The following is a 23,377-nucleotide window of genomic DNA, read 5'->3' as shown; positions in this document are numbered from 1 at the left end:
CTCCTCTGTTGTCTTCTTAGGGAAAGACAGGGCATCACCAAGCTGACTTCAAGCCTCTAGTCCTCCTGCTTCCTGAGTAACTGGGATAGCTGGGATCATAGATAGCCTCATAGGCGCATGCTGCTGCGCAAAAAAAAAAAAAAAAAAAAAAAAAGGTGCTTCTCCTAATGATGTTTTTAGGTTAATGATGTTAATGCAGTTCATGTATCTCATTCTTTTCTTTGTACACACAAACAGTGAAAGGAGCGCGGGGTGGAGTTTGAGTGCAGTGAAACACAAGTACAGTGCATACTCTTGGCTCCAAGGGTAGGTCAGGCAGACTCTTCAGTGTTGTCACATTTCCCAAAAAGACAAAACAGAAAGCAGCACTGTTAGAAAATGTTTTACTCTGAAAGTTTCTGACCTGTATGCTCTGGTTTATTTTAAGACAGCATTCCTTTCTTCTATTTCTTTCAGTTAAGTACTTTTATTTTATCAGTTAAGTACATACCTGGAAAACCTACTTTTTGCCTTAACAAAGTTGCCAAATATTACTACATAGTGTTTATTTTATTAATGGCCTTACAATTTTATTTGATCATGATATGATAGATGCATTGAATTACTCGAAACGCATGCTTGAAATTCTCATAAATCCATGGTACAGTTGTTAAACATACTCAGCGTTTTTAACTCAGCAAAAAGACATCTCTCACATTCATTAAAGAATTAGCTTGTAAGCCAAAAATGACAGATGTAGTATTACAGCTGCAAAGCTAGCTGGGTGAAGAACCCTCAGTGATAGAAACGTTTGCACAGATATCCACTGCCTTTTACATTCTTTTCTCATGCCCTCTGGTAATCGTAGTTCCACACTGATGGGAGTTTTCTCCGTTTTCCGTACCTGATTGCTTTTCAATTTGGAAAAGTCCACAGTGCTGAAGGAAAGACCCACGTGACCAGAGCTTTGTGTATAACTTCATGGGGATATACTTAAGCTCCTGTAATTGATGCCCCACTTTTCATTTAAAAGAATTTTGATTTGGTTTCTGGGTATGTATGGACAAAAACACAATCTCACATAGTATTTTCTATTTTAACATCAACATGAAATGAATCTCTAATAAATAGTAATTATTCTTTTGTTTTGGTTTGGGAGGGTTTTTTTTTTTTTTGTTGTGTTGTTTGTTTGTTTTTGAGATGGTATCTCAAATACCCCAGCTGGCCTTAAACTCTCTATATATCTGAGAATGACCCTAAACTCGTGAACCTCCTTCCTCTACCTGCTAAGTGTTGCAATTTGTCTTATCAAAATTTGGAGTTGCCATTAGTGAAATTGCTTCTAAGTCAAACCCTGAGAGGTAAAACTGTCCCTCTCCCCTCCTTTTCCAAGATTTCCCCTTATAATCACTATCATTTCCTTAGGATCTTTCTCATAATATAAATTCTTGTGATTTAGTGACATCCACAAATAGTATCTAAATATGTGTGAAAATGATGAATCAGTCTTCTCCTTTGAAAAGAAGTATGTCAGAGGATGGGGAAACAAATAAGAATATTCTCTACCAAAGTTAGAACAGTAATGACCCATCAACTTTAAATTATGCTGGTATTGCTCAGTAGGGTTTAGAGCAACCTGATTCATTAAAACATGTATTTTCCTTCTGGAAATTCAGACGTGATTCAGAAGAAAGCTCATTGTAATGTTAGGCAAATACACTGGGATTGTTTGATGGGAGGGATTAGGCAAGAAATGAGGGAGGAGACTAAATGTCTAATGGTAGAGGAATTAATAGAGTAGAAAATCATGATACAGATAAAAATAACATTGATAAGAGTACTTAATAACATAGAAAGTTTTGTTTTGCCGTGTGTGTGTGTGTGTGTGTGTGTGTCTGTGTGTGTGTGTGTCTGTGTGTGTATGTGTGTGTGTGCGCATGCGTGTGTGCGTGTGTCTGTGTGTGTGTATGCGTGTGCGTGTGTGTGCGCGCGCGCGTGTTTTCCTGATGATTGAATAAACACTAGGCAGACCCTCCAGATCCTCCACTACTTAGTGGAGGATTTATCCTCAGCATATAAAAAGATTTTTGCAAATTATATCAAAGAGAAAGCTGACAAGCAATATTAAAGAGTTAATTCATAAAACATACATAGCAAATATTTTCTAGGTAATGAAAATTTTTGTGAAGATATGAAAAACCATCATTTATATATCTCCGGTATCATCTTATGTTGATATAACTATTTAAGGAATGAAATTGGACAGTATACAAAAGGGGTATTTTGTTTGATTGGTTGGGTTGTTTTGGGGAGGTAGGTTGTTTGTTTGTTTTTAAGACAGAATTTCTCTGTGTAGCCCTGACTGTCTTGGAACTTTCTCTGTAGACTGGGCTGGCCTCAAACACAGAGGTCCACCTGCCTCTGCCTCCCAAGTGCTGGGATTAAAGGTGACCTTCACCATGCCTGGCTAGCATACTGGAGTTCTAAATATGTGATCCAACAATGCCGCTTCATGATGGAAGCATTCACTCGTGCACAGCAGGCAGTTTTTAGGATGTTCCTTGAAAAAGCATGAAGACTCAGCAGCATGTCCAAGCACCATCTAAGTGTTTCTCACCTTAGAACTAGTCAGTGAGATGGAATTAATCATGACTGTGTTCACACTGTAAATGAATGGGAGCCAAATAAAGTAGTCCAAGGAATGGAAAGTGAGGAAAGGGGCTGTAGGTAAAAAAGAGTCAAGCCAGGTGGCCATGGCGCACGCCTTTGATCCCAGCACTTGAGGGGAGGCAGAGGCAGGCGGATCTCTGTGAGTTCAAGGCCAGCCTGGGCTGTTCCAGGACAGGCTCCAAAGCTACACAGAGAAACCCTGTCCCAAAAAAAAAAAAAAGAAAAGAAAGAAAAAAGAGAAGAGTCATGGAGACTGTTTGGGGGTGCTATAGAAGATTACAAAGAAGAGTAGAAACTGGTTGTGTCTACAAGGAGAAATGGAGTTGGAAGTAGTGGGTTTTACCCTAAGACTTCGTTTAATTAGTCACACAATTCAAACGAAATGTGATAAATTACTTGTGCAAAGGAAGAGGGAAATAAATGGAAATATAAGCAGCAGTCATGCTATGAGCAAGATTTTATTCTCATCTGACTACATCCGTTAGCTTCTGCTCTTGTCAGCTCCCATTTCCTACAGCTAACTGCACCAAAGGCTGGAGGTCCAGGGACATTTCTGTGTTGAAGCATTGCTTTCAAGTACAGAACAGTTCCAGAAGCCTTTGCCCCAGTCACTTACAGAGTTAGAAGGAAAATGCCCTGTAGTAGCCATCTTAAAGCACTGTAGCAGCGTTGCCTTCTCTGCGGGCGCTTTTCCTGCAGCTCCTGAGAATCCCTCCCTCATGCTGCCACTGAGCTTAATTTTCGCCAAACTGCCTGGAGTCAGGAGGTCCAGCCTCCCTTTTCTTTTCTTTTCTTTTTTTCTTTTTTTTTTTTTTGGTTTTTCGAGACAAGGTTTCTCTTTGTAGCCCAGGCTGGCCTCGAACTCACAGAGATCTACCTGCCTCTGCCTCCCGAGTGCTGGGATTAAAGGTGTGCACCACCACTGCCCAGCCTCCGGCCTCCCTTTTCTATACTCTGTTGTCCTGCTTTATTCAGACAAGTGCTCTGCCTCAACCATTTCATCATCCTGCTTCCAAACAAGTGCAGCTGGTAAATTTCCTAATATGCGGATCATTTCCTGGTTGTGTTAATTGCATGAACATTACCACTGAATACAATACATTTTGGGTACTTTGCCATGCACTGCCTATCTACAAAATGAGATTAGGTAGTTGTGTTCCCGAATGCATGTCCAATTTTAATGTAGGGGGAGCCATAAATATTTTGTAGGCCAAGTTGAAAAAGCAGTTATTTCTCATTTGAATGAAGAACTGAAATGAAATCAGTTTCCTAATGGGAAGAATGAGGCTTAGAAGCAGAGCGCTGGAGTCTGTTCAGTTGCCAACAAGGAAGGAAAAGGGCAAGGAAGGAAGGAGAAGGAGAAGGACAGGTAGGGGAGGCGGAAGGAGCGGAAATAAATGACTCCTGGTGCAGTGGCACACCCCTGTAATCTCAGCACTGGGGAGCTAGAAGTAGGAGGATCAGCATGCAAGGTCTTGTTTGCCCTACACAGTGAGCCCAGAGCCAGCCTAACCTGGGGAAGATCCTATCTCAAAGAGCTGGGGTGGAGAGGCCAAAAGAAGAAGGAAGGATAGAAAACCAGAGCAAAGGTCTGAAAATAGATGTTACTTAGCATTATGATCTCGTTGCCAGCACATCCCCCCACCCCCTTCATTTGGGCCTGCGTGTGTGCTTGTGTGCACCCAGTTGTGCAGGCACTTCTCGGGGTTAAAGGACAAATTCAAGTGTCGTTCTTCTGGTGTTCTATGGGTTGGGTTGGGTTTCTTCTCCACACAATACAGTATTCGCTGAGCTGCAGACATCTGCCTGACACAATACAGTAGGGAGCTGCAGACATCTGCCTGACTCTGCCTCTTCAGGACTGGGATTGTAAGCTCAGACCACCCACTTAGCTTTGGTTTCCGGGGACTCTAGGAATGCCACTCGCCTCTTCATGCTTGTGAGGCCAACGCTACTGACCGGCTCTCCCCCAGCCCCAACTTGGAAGACTTTTGTTGAGGTTTAACTTTCTTGTAACTTCCTATGTAACAGCAGATTTTTGCTTCTCCTTTTTGCTCTTTGTTCTTCTAGCTCTTAAGTTTCTGTTGCAGTGACTATTTCTTTAAACAGTTCACTCTAGGACTTTCTGTTCTTGCTTTGAAGTGGTGTTTAATGTCTAGGTGGCTCTTATGAAAACTAGAACCAGTTACAAATACATCGTAAGGACAAATGTAGCCAGATACCAGGCTCAGGACAGGATGGCTGCGAGGAGAGGCAGAGATTCTGGTTGCGCTTCATAGGAAATTTGACCTCTCAAGGTTACTCTGCTCAAGTAGAATGCCAAACATGAAGTTGTTGTGTGGACAGTGCTGACTTGGTTCAAGTAAGTGTGCAGTGTGAGAGGCGGCGGAGATGAGAGGTCTGAGTCAGCACGGGAGAACGCAACAGGTTATGTGAGCAAAACAAGTTAAGTGGGCGTTACCTGAAACTGCAGGCCGAGCTCTTGACGTCATCAGTTAGTTCCTCACTGTTAGACCTGCTTTTGTAGCTATTATGTTTGCTCAGCGTTTCTCAGGTCAATTTAGCAAATTAAAATAATCAAGACCATTACAAAGACATAATGACTGAAGGCAAGTTCTTTCCCTGGTAAAACGATATGATTAGTGTTGAGAATTACCATTTGGTTTTGGAGAAGCTCCGTTCCTAAACTGAACTAGGATTTCTAGGAGACATTTCTTGTTTTCTGTTGTTGAGTTGCCTGTATTCCAAGTGTCTGAATGGTGTCTGCTGCTTTGTGTTTTCATACAGGGAAAGAACATGAGAGCTGAACTGAATTTTCAGGTGCCAGGTAGTGGATAAGAGCAAGTGGTGCTTAGAGCTAGTCTAATTGCCTGTTTGAAGCTGCCATTGGTATCAAAACCACCTAAAGTGGTCTAAACCCATAAAAGACCAATTTCTCAGATGAGTCTTTCCAAAACAAATTACCTTAAAGGTCAGCACCTCATTCTCAATTGCTTTTCCAATCTACTTGAGTTACATGGTTTATATATGTCCTGCAGTTTGGTATTCAGAAAAAGTATTGACATGATGGTGTGTGAGGTTGGTTGGCATGGGTTGATTTTTTTTTTTTTTTTTTGAGACAGTCTCAAAAAATCCTAGGTTGGCCTTAAACTTGCTATGTAGGCTAGGATGACCTTCAGTTCCCTATCCTCATGCTCCCCAATATGAGATTACAGGTGTGTGACATCATGCTAGATGATTTCATGTGTTTTATGCATTTAAATTTGCAATACAACCTGACCTATAGAGTAAAAAGACATTTCCATTGCAGTAAAATACTGAATTAATAAATTTTTGAGCATGATAAATATGTATCACTGAAACCCATTAGAATATCTGTAATAATGTAGACATTGATAAAGGTTAAAAGAAGTTGGTGAAACTGTCACGCTTTTTGTTGCTGATGGGATATAAAGTGATACAACTTTATTGGAAAATAGTTTGATAATTCCTCGAATAGTTAATAGGGTTTCCTTTTGACTACAAGAAATGAAAGCGTATTTATAAAAGTTTGCATACAAATGTTCATAGTGGCATTACTCATAATAGACCAAAAGCAGGAACAGCTCAGATGCTCATCAACTGTTAAATGGATAAACAAATATGGTATATCCATAAAGTGGCATATTATTCAGCCATAAGAAGAAATGAAGTATTGATTCATGCTACAACATGAGGGAGACTTGAAAACATCAAACCCGACTAAGTATATGAATCTATTTGAGACATTCACAGTAAGCAAATTTATTTTAAGAAAATTAGTAGTTGTCGAGGTCAGAGAAAAAATGGGTAGAGAACGACTCCGAAAGCCACATACCACGAAGCCAGGCATGGAGAGACGTACTTGTCATCCCCGACACTGGGAAGGAATCAAGAAGATCCCTGAATGTGGAACTTGCTGGCCAGCCAACCTAGCCTGATCAGTGAGAGGTCTCAGGGAGACCTGGTCTCATAACTCAAGATGGGAAGTTCCCAAGGAATGGTGTGCATACTTTACCTTTGACCTTCACACACATGTATACACACTACAAATGTTGTATCAGGTGCATAACTTTGTGAATTTATTAAATACTCTTGAATTGTCCTTACCTAAAAGGGTGAGCTTTGTGGTTTATGAACTATATTTCAGCATATAATTTTACCTATGTGTGCTTCTCCATATAAAAAAGTATGTGTGTACATGTTTGTGTACACATATATTGAGGGCACAATGTACACTTGTGTATGGGTGTGGAGGTCAGAGGTCACTATCAAGTGTCTTCTTCAGTTGCTCTTGATTTTACTTTTTGAGGCAGGGTCTCTCACTGAACTTGGAACTAATTTAGCTGCTCTGTGTAGCAGCACGCACCAGAGAGCTTCCTGTCTGTCTCCCCAGTGCTGAGATGATGAATGTGTACCATCGGGGCTGTGTTTGGGGAGGTGAGGGATGGGAGCTCAAGGCCTTGTGCTTCTGCAGCAAGCATTTACCTACAGAACCATCCCTCCAACCCCTAAAACAGTATTTCTAATGGAATCGTAAGAACTTTTCACATATAATGCTAGGCCTTTCCAAAACAGCATTAAAGCTGACTTTTTCTTAAAGTCTTGCTGTTACAAGGTATAGCATATGCACTGCCTGGAGCTTTCTCTAGCCTGCATGTGAGACACTATTTCCAAAGGTGATGGTGCGCCAAGAGTGAAGTGGCCTTCAGCATGTGCATTAAAGCCCGTGTTCTTAGATTACACACACACACACACACACACATGCATACATGGCGCCAGAGAGAGAGAGAGAAAGTTGGTCTCTTTTCTGTGTGTTCCCATAACCTCGAGATTATCATATTGAACCAATCATGCCACTCTTGGATTTTCATGTTTATTTTCCTATCTTCCCCAGAAAATTGTAAGTTCCTTAAGAGGAAAAGAACAACCTTTTGTCTAGTGTAGTCCCATTATCTCTTACAGATGATACTAGCTCACTATTTGAGTAAGTGAATTTTAATAACATTTTCCTAGATTCATAGGGGTTCTGTGAAAAAGTGTACAGTGTCTGCTTTGCTTTCTCTTAGAACACAATCAACATGGAATATTTTCAAACTTAGAGTATGCTATAGCATACTTGTATGTTAATTAGAATTGTTTTTATTACAGTTATACTTATGAAATAAGGAGAATAGCCCATCTGTGTTGTTAAATATACCATTTGATAATTGGCACATAAATTCCATATAATATTCAAGTAGATATTTTTAGTACATATTCCCATACATATGCCTAACTAAATGATAAAAGCTTTTCTGAATGAAGATAAAGTATTAATTGTGTGAACATAATATGGTGGTGTGGAGAGTAGAAGTGAGGTCTGTGCTCCCATAAACCCTCTCAGCTACTCTAGATACCCATCACCTTCTTTTCTTTCAGATACAGAGAACTCCAGCTAAGTACAGAAAGCAAAGTATCTGAATTTCTCCATCAGAGTAAGCTGAAGTCCTTTGAAAGTGAACGTGTTCAGCTCCTGCAAGAGGAAACTGCAAGAAATCTCACACAGTGCCAGTTGGAATGTGAAAAATACCAGAAGAAATTGGAGGTACCTTTCTGCAATTTTCCCTTGACATAAGCTTCCAAAGTATGGTATTTACATAGAGCCTCATTCTTCCTAGAGAACTCTATCTTATCCTCACAAGAAAATGAGGAAATTAAGGCAGGAGGAGTTATCACACCTGGAATCCCAGCACATTGGAGGCTGAGACAGGTGACAGGTCTGACTGAGGCCCACATACCCAGCCAGAGCTATGTAATGAGACCTTGTTTCAAAAACAGAAAGAAAAGATATCAGAATAGCAGAAATATATGCACCAAAAATGACTAAAATTGTTTTTCAAAAAAATTTAGAAATGGTTTCTTTAATACTAACAACCAAAAGCTTTCAATTACTGGGAATACTTATATAAGAAAAATGAAGTCACTATGAAGAAAATGATAGAAGTATAATGGTGTGTATGAGACAAAACACAGTCCTTTTGAAAGGGGATAGTTGGGATTTTATGTTTTCTAGTTTTCATCACGAAAACTTTCTACTATTTTAGCATTTAAAATTTTACATTTGTTTACTTTTGTGTGTGTGTGTGTGTGTGTGTGTGTGTGTGTGTGTGTGTGTGTGTGTGTGTGTGCGCGCGCGCGCGCAAGGTAGAGGGCATTTGGAAGTCAGAGGACAACTTTCAGTAACCAGTTCTTTCCCTTCTACAGTGTGGAACTTGGGAAGCAAAGCCATCTTACTGGCCAGTTTCCAGCATATTTTTTTTAATCCAACAAACTAATTCTGTGGTACAAGTGGAAGAATAGATAGAGACTATTCAATATTTTTTAAGAATTTTCTAAAGAAGTGAGAGGAAATATTTATTACATTTTAAAATACATGGTATTTGGATGCCAGCTAAACCTAAACATTTTACATTTCTAGTTTTTCTCTCTGCATATGAATGTACTTAGTTATGAAAACATGCAATCATAGATCAATACAAAATGGAAGATAATGAAACTGAAAACTGGTCAATTGAAAGCCTTTCCTGGGGCCTGAAGAGATAGGTTGCTCATAGGTAACCATGCTGGCTGCTCTTCAGAGGCCCTGGGTTGTGTTCTCGGCACCCCCTGGTGCCTCACAACCTTCTCTAACTCCAGTTACAGAGATCCAGTGCCCTCCCTCTTCTGGCCTCTGCTGGCATAGACAGACATGTAGGCAAAACACTCATACACAGAAAAATAAAATCCAAAAGAATTTTTAAGGTTTAAAAAAAACTTTAAACCTTTCATAATTGAAAATTAATCAAGTAGTAAAGCATTTTCCCAAATTATAATGTAAATCAATTCTAAGATTTGTTTCTAATTTATTAAATGTATGGATTTTGTATTTGTTGATCTATCATTCAAAGCTACTTTAAAAGATCTGTACATTCTAGATGAGCATATTGTTTTTGGAAAACAGTTTGGCACTGTGTATTTGTTAGGCTGTATTTTAAATATGTAAAATATGTAAAATGCTTCATGAGCAGATACTCATCACAGTGTTATTTATAATAGTGAAGAACTTGACACTATAAATCTCACTATGGTGAGATTAAAAACAGCTGTGTGTCATAGAATCAAGTGATATTTTAGGATTTCATAAGATATCAAATACACTTTTTTCATAGTAGATGGATAGAGCTCCTCATATAACTATATACACTGACTCGTACAATTTTATTACTGGATTGTGAACGTAGTTCATTGGCAAAGCTGTTGCCTAGCAAGCACAATCCCTGACACCATAAAATAAACATAAAATAATTTTTTTGTTTTTTGTTTTCCGAGACCGGGTTTCTCTGTGTAGCCCTGGTTGTCCTGGAACTTGCTGCCCAAGCTGTCCTCGAACTCTCAGAGATCCGCCTGCCTCTGCCTCCCGAGTTAAAGGCGTGCACCACCGTGCCTGACAAAATAAGTTTTTGAATTTATTATTGTTGTATGTGTGAATGACATGTGTCTGTGTGGACATCTGTGCCACTGCACATCTGTGAAAGTTGGAGGACAGTTGTGTACGTTCTCTGCCACCTGTACATGGTCACAGGACTGAACTCCTCAGGGCACCAGACTTACTACAGTAAGTGCCTTTATCTGCCACGCTGCCTGGCAAGCCCCACACCAGCTTTAAAAAAGGTTGGTAAATGGACTCAGCAGGTTGTCCTGTACTTATGTAATAATAATCAAAGAATTTGCATCTCTTGATCCTTCTCAAAGAGTTTTTTAAGAAACCTTTCTTTGCAAAGGCATTTCTGCTGTTGCCCTATGTGGGACTTACATTTACTTTTTGATTTGGACTCAAGCCTGTTAGGAAACCAAAACCAAAAATGCTAAAAGCTGGACAGTGCAGGTTGAGTAATGGAAAGCTGGAGAGCTCCTCACATTGTTTTTATACAGTTCTGTGCTGACTGCCTCCTAACTGATCTTAGGTAGATTTCACACGCTGCATCTGTTTGAACTCTAACAAGCAAATGTTAATTTTGCCCCTAAATTCGTTTATATTCAGCATATATAATTATTGACAAAGCATTTTATAACCTTCAGTTGAAAGCACCAGAATTTTTACTTGGCAGTAAATTCATGATTTCCTCATTAGTCCTCGTAGTTGAGGAGCTTTTTCTTAACATTTGAATAGCTGAAAGGAGAAAAAGCATACATATATCTCTGCATCATCTCTTCTTTTAGCGTGAGCCTGAGGAATTCTTACCTCTTTGAACTTTTGTCGTTCTCTTCTTCCACTACTAGGTTTTAACTAAAGAATTTTACAGTCTCCAGTCTTCTTCTGAAAAACGCATTACTGAACTCGAAGCACAGAACTCCGAGCATCAGGCGAGGTTGGACATTTACGAGAAACTGGAAAAAGAGCTTGACGAGATAATAATGCAAACAGCAGAGAGTAAGTCTGCCCCACCCCCCTTTACTTGGACCATGACAGAGGAAAGCCAGCATCCTTCCTAAAAATACCTTGGTAGAGAGGGATTCAAAATGTAAGTGCTGGTCATTTGTAAAGAGTGTTCTCGATTTTCTCTAACACTTTGTATAAATTTTTAATAGTTAGATTCCAAAAAGTAAATACAAGCTAGTCAGTGGTGGCACACGCCTTTAATCCCAGGACTGGGAGGCAGAAGCAGGAGGATCTCAGTGAGTTCGAGGCCAGCCTGGTCTACAAGAGCGAGATCCAGGACAGGTACCAAAACTACACAGAGAAACCCTGTCTCGAAAAACCAAAAGAATAAACAGGCTAAATTTGATAGGTTTTATGTGTTTAATTGACTCATTCTGTAAGTACTAAATTTTCTTTGTGTCAGGATCTAGGAACAGAAAGTTTGCAAGCATTTTACCTCAGGGCCTGCCGTGTCGCTGACTGGTAGAGTGCTCTTCTACTCTGTGCAAGCTTTGGATTTGGTCCCTAGCACAGCAGTGAAAACCAAAGCCCCAGCAACACCAAAAGCTGATAGTGGGCATGGGGACACCGTCCTGTTATCCTCCACTCGGGAAACTGAGGCAGGAAGATGTCCCGATCTAAGCCAACATCATTTATGTATTAATTAAACCTCAGAGATGAGAAATAACTAAAAAGGGAGATGATACATGAATTTTGAAATTCAATAGTATACTGCATTATAATCTTTGATGCTTAATTTTCATGTGTTTATTCCTCCCATCATACTGTCTTGATTTTTTTTTTTTTTTTTTGAGACAGAAGGGCTTCAAACTTGTTTAAACTTGTGTTGTATAAAGGATGACCTTGGGCTCCTGAACCTCCCTCCTTTACCAGCCCAGTTGCTGATGACCAGAGCACACTGACTGCACCTGGCTTATGTCATGTAGACTGGATGTTGAACTTTGGGCCCTATGCATACAAGCAGAACACTCTAGCAAACGACTTTGTCGGGTTTGTCCTTTTTGTTCTTATATGTTTTAATTTTGAGACAAATTTCTCACAGCCCATTCTAGCCCAGGCTGATCTTGAACTTGTGACTTCCTTGCCTTGGCTTCTCAAGAGCTGGGAAAACAGGCCTGTGCCACCATATTCATCTGTCTTGTCTCAAATTTTAAGGGTTGTTTTAAATTAACATTCAAATTAGCAATTACTATAGCTATACTTATTTCTGTTCAAAATTCAGAATTGGCTTTCTTATAAAAGGGTCTTCAAACTTCACTTGAGTTGGATTAGAATCTAGGTGAGGTTCTCATTATTTGGGAGACACTTCACGGAAGGATTATATTTTTATAGCGATGTTTTATTTCATTCCTTATTTCCCATTGTCACAGTCAGTGTCTGACAACTTCAGGACATTCCAGAGTTACCTGCAGCTTCTTCAATGGTCTTTGTAAAATACAGCCTTGACCCTGTCATATGCCTGCTTAATGTCTCTCTGTTGCTTTACTAATACTGCAGCACAAAATACTGGCCAGGATCTGAACACTTATAGTCCCAGTAATCAATACTTTTAAGGTAAGAGGATCAGAAGTTCAAGGCCAGTATGGACTACATAGCAAGACCCTCTTTTCAAAAACAACCAAATTCATAGAGTCAGACTCCTGTTTATCTTTCTAGTTTTCATGTTTCACTCTTCCCTTTCATGTCACATTATTATCTAAATGTTCCATACTCATATAATTGTTTTACTAGACATACGTCATTTTGTCTAAGCAGATTAGTAATAGAAGTGTTTCTCTGTGAAAGATAATCTACAGAAAAGCCATGGCTACTGTTAAATCTGTGGAGTGAACATTGAATGTGTTCCCCATTAAAAAGAGAACAGGGCAAGGGTTTCTACTTCCTCAGCATAGTAAACTGCCTTTGTGCATACTAATGAAATAAGGCCAGAAGGAAGGCATAATCTTATAAAGATCAGAGCTGGGTTTAACTCGGACTTAGGTACTTAGATGTCCTAGTTAGTTACCAAAAAGGACAAAGTCAAGTACAACACCGTGGACGCTGTTCAGGGAGCTGGAGCAGGCGAAGCTGAAGCAGGCAGACTCCAAGTCTAAGGCGGGGAGGAGGGGGGAGGATGAGGAGAGGGAGACCAGAAAGGAAAAGACGGCCTTTACATTTTCAAATGAAATGACTACTACACCTAAGTACCAAAGTATAAAGTCACTGTACACACACACACACACACACACACACACACACACACACACTTAGAAGCCCTCAACTGGAAAAGCTAACATACAAATAATTTCCTTGAGTAGTGTCAAAAAAAAAGAACAACCATGGAATACTTAGGAGTCAGCTTACAAACACTAAAAAGACACAAATACTAAGAGTGTAACATGAATTGCTAGACAGTCTTATTAATAAAAACCCAGAGCCAGATATTGGGTGAAAATTGACAGATCAGAGGAATAGAACAAGCCAGCCACAAGTTCTTACCACGAGGAAATCCTCAGCCCAAGAGAGAGCTGTTTCCTGCATACTCACACCTATATCCCTTTCTGTCCCTGCCATCTCAATTCTCTCTGCCCAGCTCTATTACTTCTTGTCTGTCTGTACAGACCTTCAGACCTCTATGGTTAACTAGTGCTTGGGTTAAAGGAGTGTGCCACCACGTCTATCTCTGTTCCTGGTGTGGGCTTGAACTCAGATATCCGGATGAATCTCTGCCTCCCGAATGCTAGGATTAAAGGCATGTGCTACCACTGCCTGACCTCTGTTTACTATAGTGGCTGGCTTTTTCCTCTGACCTCCAGGCAAGCTTTATTTGTTAGAGCACAAATAAAATATCACCACGTAAGAAAAATAAGGGACCTTTCCCTTAGTGTCAAGAAATCTATCATGAATTCTGTCCTTATGATCTGATTTTGTCTCAAACACAATTCCAACATGCTCTTCTATATTTTACTTTATGAAAATTCAAAGACTGTAAAACAAGAGCCAAAGTGAATTTGGAAAAAAAAAGGGGGGGTGGGATTACAAGAGTGGTGTTGTATGCCTTTAATATTTATCGTAAAGTTACAGTGTCTGGCTAGTACACGGTAGTCCTGTAAAGACGCACACAACAGTGAGGCAGAGATTGAACTCGGAAGCAGACCCACGTGCACATGCGTGTTTGCTCATGAACAAAAGCAGCAGAGCAGTGGGTAGGAGAAAAGAAACTGTTCAATAGTTCAAGGCTTAGGCCTTGGCCATCCTTACGCCAGTGAGCCTCAGCGTACCAATACTAACCTGAAATGAGGCTCTGGAAGAGCCGAAGCTGCAAGCCTTCTGCAGAAAAGGACAGGATCATTCCCTCTTGGAATTGGGGAAGATCTTGAAGCTACAGCCTGAAAGCAATTGCCATAAGAGAAAAAGAGATGGGGCAGACATCATCAAACTCATTCAAAAAAGATGATTAATAAATGAGTACCCAAGGGCTGGAAAGATGGCTCAGCGTTTAAGAGCACCAACTGTTCTTCCAAAGAACCCAGGTTCGATTCCCAGCAACCACATGGTAGCTCACAACCAGGATGAGATCTGGTGCCCTCTTCTGTCCTGCAGGGACACATGCAGGCAGAACACTGTATACATAATAAATAAATATTTAAAAATAAATAAATGAGTACCCAAGACATGGACCCTAATAAAGTAATCACTGTTTTATATCTGACAACAGAATGATATCCAAAACAAGAAGATTCCTCGAGGAAAATACCAAATGTAAATCCGACAAAGAACTGTTGGTGTCCATTTATGGTAGACGGAGAAAGATGTCTATGTCCCAGTCTCTGGATTCTGAATATGTTAACTTAGATGGCAAAAGAGGCTTCACAGTTGTGACTGAGTTAAGGCTCCACAGCCAAGATTATCCTGGTTATGTGGTTGAGCTTAGTGTAATCACAAGAGAAAAGGAGAGAGGTGGGGAAAGTAAAGGCCTGGAGAAAATCCAACATACTGTACTGTTTGCTTTGAAACTGGGAGAAGGGACTGGACTGTGGCGTAACAGCATCTTTGGAAGTAGAAAAGGACAAGGAAACAGGATCTTCCCCAGAGCTCCCTCAAAACCGCCAGCATTCTGACCATGTTGTATAGTACTTTGTTTTTATAATTGAATCCCTAGAATAGTTACTGTATGAGTTATTAATCATTGAACATTAAACTCAGATTTAGCGCTTCTATCAGTATCCAACTATGCTAACTAAATTTACCTCTCTCTGCTCTGAGTTTTGAGCCATTTAAGACAGACAAGAATCGCCGGGTGGTGGTGGCGCACACCTTTAATCCTAGCACTTGGAAGGCAGAGCAGGTGGATCTCTGTGAGTTCGAGGCCAACCTGGGCTATAAAGTGAGTTCCAGGAAAGGCGCAAAGCTTCACAGAGAAACCCTGTCTCGAAAAATAAAAAAATTTAAAAAAAAAAAGACAGACAAGAATCAATTATGTATCCAGTGATAGCTCTACTTCTGTTCTAGCATTGTGTTAGAGATTACCTTGGCTATTTTAGTTAGAACCAAAAAGGATAAAACTAATTTTTATGGCCTTTGGTGACTATTTTTTAGTCCATGTTTTCAATGAAATGTCATTACAGGTCAGCAAGATGCTCAATGGATAAGGGCACTTGCCACAAAACCTGATCACCTTTGTTCAGTCTGGAGAACCAAATCTTGCAAGTTGTCCTCTGACCTCTACATAAATACATTCACACAGACACACACAAACACACACACAAAAAAAATAAAAAAATAAAAATGGCATTACATTTAAACTTTTACCCATTAAGAAGCTGATCCATTAGTTCAAACACCTTATAGGCAGTTCTGTGACAATTGCAGTATTTTTTAAGTTACTTTCCCTGAATTGTTTTACAGTTATAAAATTAATGCCAAGCATATCTTTCAGTGATTAGAGATTAGCTCTGAGGGTAGATTTTCTGCCTAGCATTTAGGAAGCTTTGGATTCAATCCTCAGCATCGTGTAAACCCAGCATGGTTGTATATTTCTGTAATCAGAAATATACTCAGTACTCAGGAAGTGGAGGCAAGAGGATCAGTACCCCAGGGCCATCCTTGACGTAGTAAGTTCAAGAGAAGCCTAGGCTACATGAGAACATGTCTCAAAAACAAAACAAAACTTACCTTTATTAAATTGATTTTATAATTCTGTTGAATTCTATAATATATAGCTTATGTTAAAAAGCCTTTGAATCCTTTAGAATACCATAACTGAGTTATTTTGCTCTATAAGAAAACATAGCCTATCAGGTGATGTAATCCTTTAACACCTTCTGAAAATAAATCAGCAACTCCAAGCAAGGATACACTTTAATATGCTTCACCTCTCTCAAATTATGCATTAGCCCTTATGAATGTTCCTGGGATTCTTAATCTGTTATCATCTTTTACTTTCACTTCTGCTATGATTTTTAAGGAAAAACACTATTTCACATCACATATTTTAATATTTTTCAGTTGAAAATGAAGATGAGGCTGAAAGGATTCTTTATTCCTATGGCTATGGTGCTAATGTTCCCACAACAGCTAAAAGACGACTAAAGCAAAGGTAAAATCAATACCGATTTATCTTATCTACTCCAGCTAAGTGTAATTATATAGTACATTTTGATAATGTACTGAGTTGAATGATAAAGTTACTTGTTCTTAATATTCATAAATATTAAATTGTTCACAAAGTAGGACATGATAATAACCATGAGCTTCATCTATATTTAAGTGAATTTAATGGTTAGGAGATGTGTACATTAAAACTTTCATGGTATTAGATGCAGTAACTTTTTAAAAGCCATTTTATTTTCACATTAATTTCAGGTAAATATAAATGCTTTGTAGCAATAATTTTCAAGTTAGAACTAATTAATTATGCTACCTTCAGTTCTTACATCTCTTGTTTATTATTCATCTGCCTATGTATTTTCATATATATAATATATTATTTGTAACATATATAGTAAAATAGATGTATTAAAGAAGGAAATGGAGAAAGCATATAAACTGTAGTGAAACCTATACAGTTTTTTAGTTACTTGTTTTGTCACTGACAAACACCTGACTACGGCTACTTAAGAAGGAGTGGTTTATTTGGGCTCACGTTTCAAGGGTGCACAGTCCATCCTGATGAAGAAGTTGTGCCAACAGGAGCATGAGGCAGCTGGTGACATTGCATCCACAGTAAGGAAGCAGAATGTGATGAATGCTGTCCATGGCTCCATTTCTCCTTTATGTTCATTTTAGGACGCCTACTCCTGGAATGGTGCCACCCACATTTAGGGTAGGTTCTCCCACCTCAGTTAATCTAATCAGGGTAATCTCTTACAGACATTCTGAGGCTTGTCTCCTGATGATTCTAGATCCTGTGAGATTGCCAGTTCATATAAAACATAAACCACCCAAGGCTACGAGCCACATGAGATGGTGCACACCTGATCCCCACCTCCGGGCAGGGTGGTCTTAAAACTTGAGTCTCGAGTTCTACCTGAGCCATATAATCCATTCTAGGCCAGTCTGTGGCCTATTTAGGAAGAAAAAGAAATGAAGAAAGAAGAGAAGTGGGTGGAAAGACAGGCAAGGGGAGAGGAAGGGAGGTAGAAGGAGAGAGAAAAAGAGCATTTACAGCTAAGGCTTTGTGCAGACCCAGAGAACTGGTTAGAGGATGTCCTAAGCACACGGTGCAGTCCTGCTTGAAAGCTGTCTCCACTCCACCAGCAGACATCTGCAGCCGTGAGTGCTGAGAGCCCCTCTCCCTAAGTTCATCCTGCTGTACAGAAATGTCCACGGCTCCACTTCTGCCAGACTGGCCAGCCCCTCCACAGGGTGGCCCCGCACCAGCAACCTTGTTTGCCTCTCTACTCAGAATGACAGTAATACTACATCTCCACTTGTAAACATCTATTTTCTCTACATCACAGTAACATGTTTCCCTTTTTAAGGAAACATCATTGCCCGTGTAATTTCCTCACCTAGATAGAAGTTCTTCATGGTCAACAACCACATCTTATTCTCTGACCTTCCCTAGCTCAGTGGAGAATACCTAGTTCAAAAAACATTTTTTATCTGAATGTTCAAGGTTTCAGAAGTAATAGTCTGTTGTTTTATGAGGGCTAGTTTGGAAATTCAGAAACATACAGCATAAGAAAATCTATCTTATGATATTTATGAAGATTTTTTCAATTTTTAAAAAAACAGATTTTGGTTTTTTTTGGTTTTTGTTTTTTCAAGACAGGAGTTCTCTGTATAACACTGACTATCCTGGAACTCACTCTGTAAATCAGACTGGACTTGAACTCAGAGATCTGTACTGCCTCTACTTCCTAGGTGCTGGACTAAAGGCGTGCACTACCACCACCCGGCTAAGATTTTTGTTTCTTAAAAGTATGTGTGTGTGCACACACATGTATTTATGTACATGTCTGTGCACATGTGAGCTCAGGTCCCTACAGAGTAGGAGAAGGAGTTTCAGATCTATGTGTATATGTCTGTGCACGTGTACATCTGAAAGACGCCATCAGATCTCCTAAGCTGTAGGTTGTCAGCTGCCTGTCGTGGAGCTGGCAACAAAGTGTGGGTCTTTATAGAGTGGTGTACACTCTTAACCACCTAGCCGTTATCTCCAGTTCCTTGTAGATAGTTTGAAGAGGTGGATGTAACAGCATAAAGAGAATAATTTATGACTATCTAAGGTAGTTTGGGATGCCACTTTAAAGGAAGTAAGAAGGAATGCTTAAGAACTTATGTTGTTTATTGATTAAATATTTGAAAAATCTAGATCACAAATAGATGAAGAGAAAGTGTCAGTTTGTAGCTAGAATAATTAATTTTGTTTAGTAGAAGTTCGGGTGCTTCTAAGTTATATATTATTTGAAAAATTGGTTCCTGTCCTATCCCTTCCTGGTGCTCTCAAAGGCTGATGTGACTGATTCAGGATATTTTGCAATTTTTAAATATATCTGTTTTTTTTAGTTCATTGTTCCCTAGAAAAGAATAGAAATGTGGGTAGTTTCATGAGTAAGAGACCTCTATTAGCAGAAAAATGTTTGGTAAAATACTCAAACTTGAAGCTTAATGGGAAAGTGTATTTTAGCATCTGAATCCTATAGATGTTTCTGTAGGAAAGAGTTCACTCTCTGAATCTTATAGATGTTTCTGTAGGAAAGAGAAGTTCACACTCTGAATCCTGTAGATGTTTCTGTAGGAAAGAGAAGTTCACTCTCTGAATCCTATAGATGTTTCTGTAGGGAAAGAGAAGTTCACACTCTCTGAATCCTATAAATGTTTCTGTAGGAAAGAGAAGCTCACTCTCTGAATCCTATAGATGTTTCTGTAGGGAAAGAGAAGGTCACTCTCTGAATCCTATAGATGTTTCTGTAGGGAAAAAGAAGGTCACTCTCTGAATCCTATAGATGTTTCTGTAGGGAAAGAGAAGGTCACTCTCTGAATCCTATAGATGTTTCTGTAGGGAAAGAGAAGGTCACTCTCTGAATCCTATAGATGTTTCTGTAGGGAAAGACAAGGTCACTCTCTGAATCCTATAGATGTTTCTATAGGGAGAAAGAAGCTCACTGTTTGTAAGCTTCCATAGCCCCAAATGCTGAGCTTAGAAATTAAATCTGATTGTTGCTCTTGCACCTTGTGTTTTAAAGAAGTTTCTAAAACCAGAAGTTGGTTGGTTTGGTTTGGTTTTGAATTCCCAAAGACTTAAAGAATCACAAGTGATTCATAGTCCAAATGATCTTCACTGTCCAAATATTTCTGAAGATTCTATCACCGAGCTATCTGGGAGCCTGAACAAGTGCCTAATGGGTATGCTATTAATACCCCTGCCAGCTGTGCCAGGCATTCTTCTCCTGGTGAGCCAGAGGGCTATTTTGAGGAAGTGCTTCTCAGGTCATCTAAACTGAGGGAAGAGAGTGTAAGTCTAGACATCCAAGAGGACATGTGTGCATCCCTACACCTATTCATTCAACAACTTATTGCAGGCCTACTATGTGCACAATTTGAGTATTGGCACCTAATCCATTTTAGGATTTGATGCACTTTTGGAGAATGCACAATCAACATTTGGTTCCTTAAGGGCTATTTATATAGAAAGCAATTGCCTTGTGCCCTCTTGAAATTTATTTAAGATGAGCAATGTAGCCTTTAGAAAATCTATACTTATTAGTCTTTGGCATTTGAAATTAAAGCAATGCAAATTTAAAGTGAGTTATATAAAATGACTCATAGCAGTAAATGGAGTGCTTGCATAATAAATTTGTCATTATATATCAGCTTATGCAAAAGTGCATTAAAAATTCAAAGGAACAGATTTCTCAACTGCTATATGATGTATCTCATTCATACTTAATTTAATTTAAAATTTTATATATTTAACAGCCAATAATAAATATTTTATGTTAACATTTAATTGATTATAAATATTTTATTTTAAAAATTAGTTAAATTGCTGTTAATCCCATTTTTCAAAATAATCAATCAGAAATTTATACAAACATTAATTTCCTTGTACTTTTTGGACATTATACATTTTTAGTAGTTTAGTTTTTAACTCTAGCATTCCATCATGAATATTTCCTATCAATGAATATTCTTTAAAATATGCTAACTGGGGAATAAATAATAAATAGTTGCAATGGGAAGAGGGCATGAGAAAGGAGAGCTGAGCATGAGAAGAAAGGATGGTGGCAGGGACGTGTGACATAGCCTGCTGAAATCTGTTACATTGTATGCTAGCCTTAAAACGGAGTTAGAAATCATTCTCATTTGTGTCCTCGGGTTTTCCAGACAGGCTTTCTCTGTGTAACATCCCTGGCTGTCCTAGAACTCTCTTTGTAGATAAGGCTGGCCTTGAACTCACAGAGATCTACCTGCCTCTGCCTTCCAGGTGCTGGGATTAAAGGTGTGCACCACCATGTCTGGTCAAAAACCATTTTCAATAACTACCTAAAACTTTGATTTTTTAGGCTTTTCGGTTTTGAGTGCTATGTTACTGTCAATAAGTAGTAAAGCCCATGAAAAGAATTAATAATTGCCTCTTGCTACCCAAAGAATATTTTAAAAGTTAAATTGAGAAAATGTATATGAAGGTCACTACACAGTGTTTGGCCTAGGGTAAGTGTCCAGTAAACACTCGGTGGTTATATCAGTTAGTACAGTCTTAAGTCAGTTGTGCAGTTAGAAAAGCCAGGGTTCCAAAATTTCTCCCTGGACACCAGTTAAAATAATTCAATTAAAATATTTTTGTTTTAAATTTTTAATGAAGCCTTTTAAAATACATGAAACAGACATGTGCTTTCTTTGATGTGAACTGTTCCTGACGGCACTCTAGTGCCAGTTTCCTGTGAGGTTACAGTGGCCGTGGTTTGTGTTCCTCACTGGAAATATAACTAAAATCTCTGATCAACGTGTGAGTGTACAGTAAGGTAATTCACACTCTGAAGTTTCGTGTGAGCATAAGTAAATTACTAAAATCTTTAAAGCTCTTTCTGGTACACAATTGTGGAAAGCCAAAGGGGCTTATATAATTAGAGTGAATTAAAATAAAATTAACTCCTTGACATGACCAAACTTGAAAATCTGAAGTAATGTTTTTGTTTGAGTAGCAACTATTTGAAAGTAGCAAACAAGATTTTCTGGTTCTGCGTATCGCTCATGCTAACATACTACACGGGTGACACCCGAGCACTGTTGTCTTGGTGTGTACCTCTTTGATTGGGCTGATCTGGATGCTGGGAGACATTTGTAGAACATTTTTAATTTGTAAAATCTACTGGCTAGTGTAGAATTTTTTTAATTCTTTTTTTTGTGGAACTGTAGAGATGGCTTAGAGGTTAAGAGCACTGCCTGTTCTTCCAGAGGCCTTGAGTTCAATTCCCCGCAAATACATGGTGGCTCACAACCATCTGTAATGAGATCTGGTGCCTTCTTCTGGCCTGCAGGCATGCATGCAGATAGAATGCTGTATACATAATAAATAAATAAATATTTAAACAAATAAAATTCTTTTTTGTATTTTCTTATTTTACTCTACGCATGTGAGAGTTTTGCCTACACATATGTGCATGCTACATGTGTGTGCTCGGTGCCAGTGGTGAAAGAGGAGGTGTGGGATCCCTGAGACTACAGATACGTTTCTAGGGCATTTTGTACGCAGGCTGTAATACCTTCTCTTGCGTTGAGGGTTTTGTCTCTCAAAATGTCCTAAGTCAAACCAGGGACACTCATTAGGATACTGTCCCTGTGTTAACACTAGAGCACTGGCACAGAACCTCCTGGTTTATGTCATAGGATCTTTTTCATTTTGTCACCATATCTGCATAAGAGCATTATGCTAAAACAGATTACCCAAACCAAGTGAGCGGTGTAATGTACTTCACTTGACATTGCCAAGTCCCCATCGTCTTCAGAATGCTGTTTAGAGGTGACTGTTGCATCTCATTGTCTCAAGCATCTCTCATCTCTTAGTAGAAAACACAGAATTATATTTGCATAAAAATCCCCTCTCATCTGTACTTCTTTGTAATTGAATTTGACCATGTTCATGCTTTTGCAGTCAGTCTTACACAAATAACCAGTGTGTAGCTTTAGCAGACATTTGTGGAGAAATTGTTCTTTAGAAAAAACTCTAAAGTGTAAGTTCTATGAGAAACAAAAATATGGAAAACTATACCCAACACACACACACACACACACACACACACACACACACACACGTATGTTTGTATGGATGTATATGAAGGGTGAGAAAGAAGATGAAAGTGTGGTTGATAATAATCAGGATTTTTTAATTAATTAAACAGAAGTGGAGCTAGTGACCTAAAATAGTTTACAAATATAGTTAAAAGCAACATTTAAACCAACAAATTTAACATTAAGATATTTCATTGGAGCTGGATGTGGTGGCTCATGCCTTTAATCCCAGCACTCAGAGGCAGAGGCAGACAAGTTTCTGAGTTCAAGGCCAGTCTGATCTACATAGTTTTGTACAGAACTATGTTCCAGGACAGCTATAAAGAGAAAGCTTATCTCGAAAACCCAACACTATATGTTTATTGTATTGACTCACAGAGAAAATGTGATTTTTTTTTTAATAAGCTGAATTTCTTTTCTGTACAAAACTGTGTAAAATTCCATCACAATGTTAATATGTAAATTGCATTGCCATACATAAAGTATGGTTTTTAGAGTAAAAAATAATAATAATAAAATGAAACTATAAAT

General features: G+C 38.9%; 1 protein-coding gene across 4 annotated transcripts in view; it reads left to right on the top strand.

Moving 5' to 3' along the window:
- Window positions 1-23,377, top strand: part of Pibf1 (progesterone immunomodulatory binding factor 1) — a 188,390-nt gene that overhangs the window by 98,673 nt on the left and 66,340 nt on the right. For all 4 annotated transcript variants that reach the window (XM_028877162.2, XM_028877163.2, XM_037208356.1 and 1 more), the window contains exons 11-13: window positions 8,089-8,254; window positions 10,969-11,119; window positions 16,616-16,706. In XM_028877162.2, the coding sequence (XP_028732995.1) occupies window positions 8,089-8,254; window positions 10,969-11,119; window positions 16,616-16,706 (408 nt within the window). The remainder of the gene's footprint in view (window positions 1-8,088; window positions 8,255-10,968; window positions 11,120-16,615; window positions 16,707-23,377) is intronic.

The sequence above is a fragment of the Peromyscus leucopus genome, chromosome 9 (assembly GCF_004664715.2).
Source record: "Peromyscus leucopus breed LL Stock chromosome 9, UCI_PerLeu_2.1, whole genome shotgun sequence".
Classification (NCBI taxonomy): domain Eukaryota; kingdom Metazoa; phylum Chordata; class Mammalia; order Rodentia; family Cricetidae; genus Peromyscus; species Peromyscus leucopus.
Note: the sequence above shows the minus strand (reverse complement) of the source record. Positions and strands in the feature narration are given on the sequence as shown.